Source organism: Emiliania huxleyi, assembly GCF_000372725.1.
Source record: "Emiliania huxleyi CCMP1516 unplaced genomic scaffold EMIHUscaffold_45, whole genome shotgun sequence".
Lineage (NCBI taxonomy): Eukaryota > Haptophyta > Isochrysidales > Noelaerhabdaceae > Emiliania > Emiliania huxleyi.
In genome coordinates this window covers 86,261-94,307 of record NW_005198611.1, presented here as the reverse complement: position 1 = coordinate 94,307, position 8,047 = coordinate 86,261, and the positions used below count along the sequence as shown (strand labels likewise).

The 8,047-nt window shown below is 64.5% G+C and overlaps 2 protein-coding genes across 2 annotated transcripts; both read left to right on the top strand.

Annotated features, from left to right (window-relative positions):
• Positions 1-500: 500 nt before the first annotated feature.
• On the top strand, positions 501-2,454 carry EMIHUDRAFT_416107 (hydroxymethylglutaryl-CoA lyase). The gene is made up of 5 exons (XM_005768627.1): positions 501-1,146; positions 1,280-1,408; positions 1,571-1,624; positions 1,780-1,868; positions 1,992-2,454. The coding sequence occupies exons 1-5, from the start codon at positions 513-515 to the stop codon at positions 2,235-2,237; spliced, it is 1,152 nt and encodes a 383-aa protein (XP_005768684.1). The 5' UTR covers positions 501-512; the 3' UTR covers positions 2,238-2,454.
• A 4,444-nt stretch (positions 2,455-6,898) lies between these two features.
• On the top strand, positions 6,899-7,460 carry EMIHUDRAFT_356091 (hypothetical protein). The gene has a single exon (XM_005768626.1). The coding sequence runs from the start codon at positions 6,964-6,966 to the stop codon at positions 7,291-7,293; it is 330 nt and encodes a 109-aa protein (XP_005768683.1). The 5' UTR covers positions 6,899-6,963; the 3' UTR covers positions 7,294-7,460.
• The last annotated feature ends 587 nt before the right edge of the window (positions 7,461-8,047 follow it).

Sequence of the window (8,047 nt, the reverse complement as noted above, 5' to 3'; positions counted from 1 at the left end):
ACAGCAAAATCGCGCTCTACATCGCTCTACAACGCACGCAGTTCGTCCCGCGCCCGATGTAGAGCTCTACAGCTCTACAGCGCTCCAGAGCGCTCTACAGCTCTACAGCTCTACAGCGCTCTACACTCTACATCCTCTACACCCTCCCTCAGAAGAGAGGGTGCTGTAGAGAAAAAAGGAAAGGAAAACAGACGGGGTGCGAGAGGAAAACCTCGTACAGCCTAAGTCGTCCGCTCGTCCCACTCTCGTCGTTCTCTCTCCTGCCGCTTCATCGTCTGACTCATCGCTCTCCTCGGCCTCGTTCTGCGACGCCGCCGCCGCCTGCCGATCCCTTGCTCTCGCGGCTTCTCTCGCCTCTCGGCGTAACTCCGCTCTCTCTCGTCGCAGCGTATGTTGGCCCCTCGGGTTTATAGAGCTTTCCTCGCGCAAGCACTTTGAGCACTATGTGTAAAGAAAGAAAACGCACAATGCAGGCCACGAAACCACGACTGGCCGGAAGCCTCATTCATCTCATGACAACAAGGCTCCGTTTGGCCGCCCACACGCTTCGCCTGCCTCGGCGTGCGCAGCACACGCTGGCACGTGCGCAGCACACGCTGGCAAGCCTCCCGGCGCGTGTGCGCATCTACGAGCTCGGTGCGCGCGACGGCTTGCAGAACGAGCAGCGGATAGTCGATGCAGCCACCAAGATTGAGCTGATCCACCGGCTGGCGCGAATGGGCGCGTCATCGGTCGAGACCACCTCCTTCGTCTCCGCCCGCGCCGTGCCGCAGATGGCCGACTGCGAAGCCGTGATGGCGGGCGTCGAGCAGCGCGAGGGCACCGACTACCCCGTCCTCGTCCTGAACCTCAAGGGCTTTGAGCGCGCAAAGGCAGCGGGCGCGCGCTCGATCGCGGTGATGGCGGTGCCGTCGGTCACATTTGCGCGAAAGAACAACAACTGCACGCCTGCCGAGACCGTCGAGCGCGCCGCGACGGTCGCCGCTGCAGCCAACGCGGCGGGGATGCGTGTGCGCGGGTACGTGAGCTGCGCGCTCGGCTGTCCGTTCGAGGGGGCGATGGAGCCCGCGGCGGTGGCCGACCTGGCCGAGGGGCTGCAGGCGGCGGGCTGCCACGAGGTCTGCCTCGCCGACACCATCGGCACCGGTGCCGCGCCCCACCCTGCCCTCCTCCTGCCTCTGCCTCCCGCCTCTGCCAGCCCGCCTCTGCCTTCTGCCAGTCCGCCCGGCACTTGGCGGCGGATGGGTGGCCGCTCCACCGCGGCACCTCTGCCCCGCAGGCACGCCCGGGAGCATGCGCGCCCTCCTGCTCGAGGTGCTTCCTCGCGTCCCTTCCGACCAGCTCGCGGTGCACTGCCATGACACCTACGGCCAGGCGCTCGCAAACATCTACGAGGCGCTGCAGCACGGTGACAGCCGCCGCCGCCGCCGCCGCATCACACACACACACACACACACACACACACACACACACACACACACACACACACACACACACACACACACACACACACACACACACACACACACACACACACACACACAGCACCCAAGCTCACGCCGACCACCAGGCGTGAGCGTGATCGACTCGTCGGTGGCGGGGCTCGGCGGCTGCCCCTTTGCAGGCCCTCCCGCCCACCTCTCGCCCTCCCGCCCACCTCTCGCCCATCCTCCCCCCCTCCTCGCCCTCCTCGCCGCTCCTCGCCCTCCTTGCCCTCCTCGCCTTGCTTGCGGCCGCCGAGCCGCCCGCCCCAGCTCGCCACCCCTTACCCTTCCGCAGGGCCTGGCGCCTCCGGCAACGTCGCCACCGAGGACGTCGTCTACATGCTCGACGGGCTCGGCATCGAGAGCGGCGTCTCCTTCGAGCAGGCGAGACACAGCCGAGACAACCGAGACACAGCCAAGCGGCGTCTGGTTCGAGCTGTCGCGCGTCTGGAGGGGGGTAGGATGGCCCGTGCCCCGCGAGACGCAGCCTCGAACTCGCCGCTGCAGGCGGTCGATGCGGGCGAGTTCATCGTCCAGGCCTTGGGGCGACACAACTCGTCGCGCGCCGCGGTCGCTTTCCAGCGGCGCGGTCGGCCCTCCGGCAGCGCCGCCGCTAGCCGGCCGGGCGGCCGCCTCCCGGGGGAGAGCTGGAAGCAAGCGGCGGACGAGCTCTCCGAGCCGCCGGCAGAGGCGCCGCCGCGCCGACTCTTCCCCTACGGGCCTCTCTCGAGCGTGCGGGGCGACGCGGTCTGACGGCGACGGGCGGCATTTGCATCCTTGCCTTGGATATACACCCCGGACGTGGACGTTTTTTTGCACTTTGCGGGGAGACAGTGCTCAGAGCCCGATGAGATACTGAGGCTTGGGTAGCTGGAGGGCGCACCAGCTAAAGCCGTAGCAGCACTCTTGTGTGAGCACGCTAGTCGCTAGACGCTACTTCTTCCTTTTGAGACTTGGCTTGAGAGAGTTCTCGAACCGAGCGGCTCCGTGGAGATCGATCGAGGGGTCCCGTACCAACTACCATGCGGAATCGACCCGCCGGACAAGCTACATGCACCCCAGTGCTCAAGAGTCAAGCACTTTTCTTCATATCTGGGGCCTCCGGCGCCAGTGCGAAGTCTAGTCGCCCTAAACCACCCCGCCCTCCGGGCATACTCCGAACTCCCACACGACAACACACGCGCGGCCGGCGCCTCTCATGCCCTTCTCCACGCACACCGCGTGAAAACTGCGCGTACGTCCCCGCGCGCACGCAAACACGCGCAGCGCCATTTCAGAGCTGTGCCATGTGCGTCTGCCCTGTGCTGGCGCCCCATGGCCGTCCCGCGCCGCCCGCACCAGCTGCGCGCCCCTCGCACTACCAGAGCAAGCCGCATATCCACTCACGCCGCGACGCGCGCGCCGCAGCACACCTCACCAGCACACCTGCGCCTTTTTGCGCCCTGTGCAGGCTCTGCAGACTGCTTCTGGCATCCCACAAGCGGCTGTACTAGGACGCGCCGCGAGTGCGACGGCACCGCGCAGGCCCAGGCGCGCACGCACGCCCGCACGCGCGCTCGCTCATCCGCCCAGTCTGCTGTGCACAGCCTGTCAGCCTGCCTGCACACACAGCATACAGCACCATGTGCACGCATACGCTTAGACGCAGCCCGCACCCCACTACAATAGCCTGCCTCACGCCTCACCACGCCGTCTCGCGCACACCGCCAGCAGCCCGATCAGAGAAACTGCAGCGCGCGCCTCTGCACGCCTGCAGCTTCTCTGCATTCTGAGACCTTCTCAATCCACCCCGCCGCCGCGCCTCCCCGGGCACACACCGCAGCAGTGAAGATGTGAGTCGAAGTATGGGATATCGACCGAGCCCGCGCCTGCCGCACAGGTTTCCGTTTCTTTTTACTGCCATAAGCATAAAAAGAAAAAACACCATGGCGAAAATCGTTTAACAAACAGCGACGACCAGCAGCAACGATTTACAGCAGCGTCCTGCCGAGTGTGTGTAGCACCGACGCAGACGCACCCCAGGCACTACACTACGACGGCTAGGCAGACCTCACCAGTCCGATAAGGATCAACTGGAAGGTTGAACCTCGAGCTTAGACAGAACGGGCGCGACAGACTCCAGGGGAGATCGCGCTCTACTCGGGGCACCAAGGAGGAAAACCGAAACCGTTTGGGTGCCCCACAAAAACCCAAACGCTACAACCTAAAAGTCACACCTCCCCCCCACGTCCCCCCCCCCTTGGGGACGTAGCGCACGCCCTTACTCGGAGAGAGTGGGGGGGAGGGGGGGTGGGGGAATAGGAGGAGCCGTCGAGCTCGGAGTAAGGTCCACAGTAGAGAGACAGGCATTTAAGGCGTAACTTCACCCTCGCTCACCTTGAGTATATCTAGGCGCCCTGGTGCAGTCGGTCTTCGGATCAGCGGCCAGCTTCCCATCTAGGGCAGGGAACCCCCAGCGACGCTAGTGTGGCCTACGGTAGCCTCAGCTTGTACGCGATCCCGGGGCAGGGGGGTGTGGACTCTAGAGCTCCAAGAAAGGATAGGGAGAGGAAGGGAGATTGGTGTGCCGGTTTTTCGCGTTAGCAATTTTTTTTCTCAAGAGTCAAGCACAAGTTACAAGTTGTTAGAAAACGGGGCGGAGAACAGGATAGAGGATTGGAAAAAATCTTTTAAATACAAGCCTCTCTCAGAGTTAACTCTCACATTTAACGAATACAAGCCTCTCTCTCACAGATACTCACAACACAGTGAGTGTGTGTGTGTGTGTGTGAGTGTGTGCTCACTCACAGCTCACCTTCTCAACAAAAGGTCTCGGACAGGTAAGAGGCGTTAGGTAGGAAGGTGAAGAACAGCCAGGCTCGCGGGACTGGACACCAACGCGGTATGGGTGGACGCGAGACAGATGATGACGACACGCACGAGCGACACACAGACACAAACAGGCTCACAAGACACACAGCCAGCTGGCTGCCACACACCCTCTGAGTTGGCGTACACAGAACTCAGGGCCACGTCCCCCCTGTCGCCCCCCCCCCCCCCCAGCACACACGGTGCCAAGGGTACAAACAAGGGCACAACAACACAAAAGACGACAGGGAGTTACGTGCGAGGCTAGAGCAGACCGCTCCGCCTCTAGCAATCTCGCCGGCCGCAAGGCATGGACGAGACCGTGTGTGGGGTCTTGTGAGGTGTCTATGGACGCTCCCTCACAGGCTAGCGGCCTACTGCTAGCCCTAACTCGCACTCATGGGAGATGTCAATTCATTGTATGAGTGTTCGCGAGCAGAGGCGCGTGTGCTGAATCTAGATCGCACGCCGTGGCATATGACTTGGGGAGGCGTGCGACCGCAGCGCGCCCGCCGTAAGGTCGACGGGGCGCGCGTGTCAGCGAGAGAGATGCGGGCGGAGCCATACCCGACTTTTCGAAGACGAGCCCCGCGCCACGGTTGCCAGCCGTGCCTTCGCGGGACTCGCCCCTCGAGCCGCGTCCCGTCGGCACTGTCCCTGAGTGCGTCCCGCCTTGGCGGCACACACTCGACGAGGACAGTCCGGCCGACGGGAACGTGTCGCGCGCCGGCGACGGTTGCGGCGGGGTGGGTGTGTGTACGAAGCGACGATGGCACGACCACCGCCCTACATCGCAGACCGGGCAAGGAGGCGCCCGCGCACGTTCCGAGGAACAGGAGGCCTCTCCCCCTCCCCCGGCCTGAGCAGCTACGGGTGGAAGTCAGCCCCTTGAGTCGAGGGCGGCGCGACCACTGCCCTGCTTCAAAGGCCGGAGGCCCCGGTCAGTACAGATGGTCGCGCCGCCCCGCTCGGCGTCGCCCGCCGCCGCGCCGCGCCGCCGCCCGATGAGTATAATTAATAATTAATTAATTAATAAGTAATTACCCCACCCGCCCTGCGTCGCCCGCTGCGCCTCGCGCCGCCCGCCGCCGCGCCGCGCCGCCGCCCGATGATTAATAATTAATAATACGAAAAACGGACGCACACCAAGCGCTAAGCGTGAGGACGCGATTTCGAATTCGGAGGTGGCATCTGAGCAAAATTGGGCCCGCCAGGTGTGAAAAAATTATAAGGGTCATAGTCGCCGATTCGATCCGGAAGCCACTCGACCATCGAGAGGCCGTCGGCCGAGGTCGGCAAACGTAGATCAAATGGTTAGAGATAGCGTCCACTCAGAGACCGATACCCGTAACACATTACCGAGGGAATTAGACACCACAGATACGCACAACCTACGCCCGAAGTGCCAAGAAGGACGTCATTAGTACGAAACCTCAGAAAAAGGCCATGGGCGTCGAGAGAACATTCCCTCGAGAGGACAAAAAGAAAGACTAACGAACCTCCTTCCCTGGTTCCCCCCGCCAAATGTCGCCGTTCTCGGGGCATGCTATCCTGTGTAAGCAGGGCAGGTGGGGGAGGGGGGCACTCCCCCTCGTCTGATACTGGGGTGTGACTGTCTCTAGCGTCGGAGGCAAGGCAAAAGATAAGAATATTCAATTTTAGCCCCCCGCTACCCGGTTGCACTCGTGCGACGTAGCGGGGGGCCACAACTACGTTTACGAAAACATAAGTAGTCCCGCGAGGTGTGAATTGGCCGCCCCAGTAGCCCCCTTTCCAATTGCCTGATTTTGCGGCGCGTCCACAGAGCGTCCAAACTTGTGTTTGGGCGCGAACCGTATCTCGCAACGAATCTCGCCGGCCTCACCGGCCCACACCGGCCCTCACTTTGACCGACGCTACCGTCCGCTCGACTGGCCGATGAAGAGCGACCCGTGCGACGCGCACTTGTCGTCCTCCCTCCTCGCCACATGACGGCCGCCCTCCGACACCGACAGTCGCGCTCCGCACGCCTTCGAGGTCAGCTGCGGCCGAGCGACGATCGGCTCGCCTCCGATCGCTCGGCGCGGTCACTCTCCGGCCCATCACCCGCCTGCCGATCACCTGTCCGCCTCGCCGCGCGCGGGCCGCTCGCCTGCTCGCCACCGCCGCCGCGCGTCCCCGCGCCGCCACGCTTCCCTGTGCACCTGACGGCGCTGCGCAGACGGCGCGCTCTGGCAGATAGAGCAGCGGCCGCCCAGGCGGTCGCTGCTCCGCCCCGTCCGAATCCGTCCGCCCGCGCGTGCCGCTGCCGCCGCCGCCGCCGCCGCCGCCGCCGCGTTTCCCCGCGCCGCCACGCTTCCCTGTGCACCTGACCGCGCTCGAGCTGCGCACAGACGGCGCGCTCAGGCAGACAGAGCAGCGGCCGCCCAGGCGGTCGCTGCTCCGCCCCGTCCGAATCCGTCCGCCCGCGCGTGCCGCTGCCGCCGCCGCCGCCGCTCCACCCGGTGCCCGTGTGTCGTGAGAGTTGCTTTGTGTATGTGTATGAGCGATTCTAAGATCAGGTCTGCCACCTCCCCGCTGGAAACGAAAATCTAAGTTTCAAATCTCGAATAAATCTCGAAGCACACTTGAATGCTCACTTGGCAGGTAACATATGCGCCACGCGCCCCAACCGCTCCTCTGGTCGCCGCCGGCCTCCGCGGCGGCGGCGATGTCCCAGCGCCACCCATCGGCCAGCCCTCAGATCGATCGATCGGCGCTCAAAGTCGGCTTCAGATCCGAGAACGCTGCTGGCGCCGCCGCCGATCCCAGCGGCGACGCCAGCAGCTTCCTCTGCTCTCCAATGCGCCGAGAAGCGACGCGGGGGTGCTCGGCCCGCCATGGACGACGAAGGTTCCGCCGGGCGCGCGTCAGCCGGTCCGGTGGCACCCTCTGCGCGCGGCACCTGCCGGCGCCCCGACGACAGCCGTCGCGCCACCGCTGATGGAGGGGCGGTCGGCGCCGCTGCCGCCGCGCCGCCGGTGGGAGGGGCACTGGTGGTGGCCTGGGCGGCCCTCCGCCGCCGCTCGGGGCGCCCGGGCAGCGGTGGCAGCCTGCCGCCGAACCACTTCGAAATGCCCGCTGACCACTTCGAAATGCCCGCTCCCGCGGCCCGCCATCGGCGCTATTCTTTTTTCTACTAAGCAAAATTCGAGCCAATTGAGGAAACTGAAGCGGGCAGGCTGGAAGCACTGAGGGACGGCCGATTTTCGCCCAGTGGTAGACCTGATCTTAGAATCGCTCGTAACACTGTCGTATGTGTGTGGACTCATGTCACACTTGAGCCTCTATATCTATGATAGTAGACCGGTACTCGGGTTTGGATGGTAGCGGGGGGCCCCGCCGGAGGCTGGTTACTGATTTGACTAACAATGTGTGTGTGTTTGTGCGTGTGTGGGTGTTTGTTTGCGCGATGGCAGGGAAGGCGGAAGGGCTGCGGCGAGCGGCAAGTGGCGATGAGAGGACACGATGGTGACGCCCACAGCGCAGCGTGCGCGGCAGCAGCGCCGACGGCGGCCCCGCGCCGCGTCGGCGGCGGTCTGAGTGAGGCAGGCTGCCCTCCACAACCCCCTGGGCACTCCCCCGGCGAGCAGCGCGCTATGCGGGCCCGCCGCAGGCGACGCGGGCGGCGCGCCGACGCGCGTGTCGCAAGCGTAGGCAGCGCTGGCGAAGCGAGGCGGCCGGCGGCCCCCGGAGGC

Bases quoted from the DNA above. Each gene is read 5' to 3' on its own strand.
- EMIHUDRAFT_356091 (XM_005768626.1), top strand. From the start codon at position 6,964: ATGCGCCACGCGCCCCAACCGCTCCTCTGGTCGCCGCCGGCCTCCGCG.
- EMIHUDRAFT_416107 (XM_005768627.1), top strand. From the start codon at position 513: ATGACAACAAGGCTCCGTTTGGCCGCCCACACGCTTCGCCTGCCTCGG. The intron at 1,147-1,279 runs GTGCCGCGCCCC...TCTGCCCCGCAG, and splicing joins CGCCGACACCATCGGCACCG to GCACGCCCGGGAGCATGCGC. The intron at 1,869-1,991 runs GCGAGACACAGC...TCGCCGCTGCAG, and splicing joins GCGGCGTCTCCTTCGAGCAG to GCGGTCGATGCGGGCGAGTT.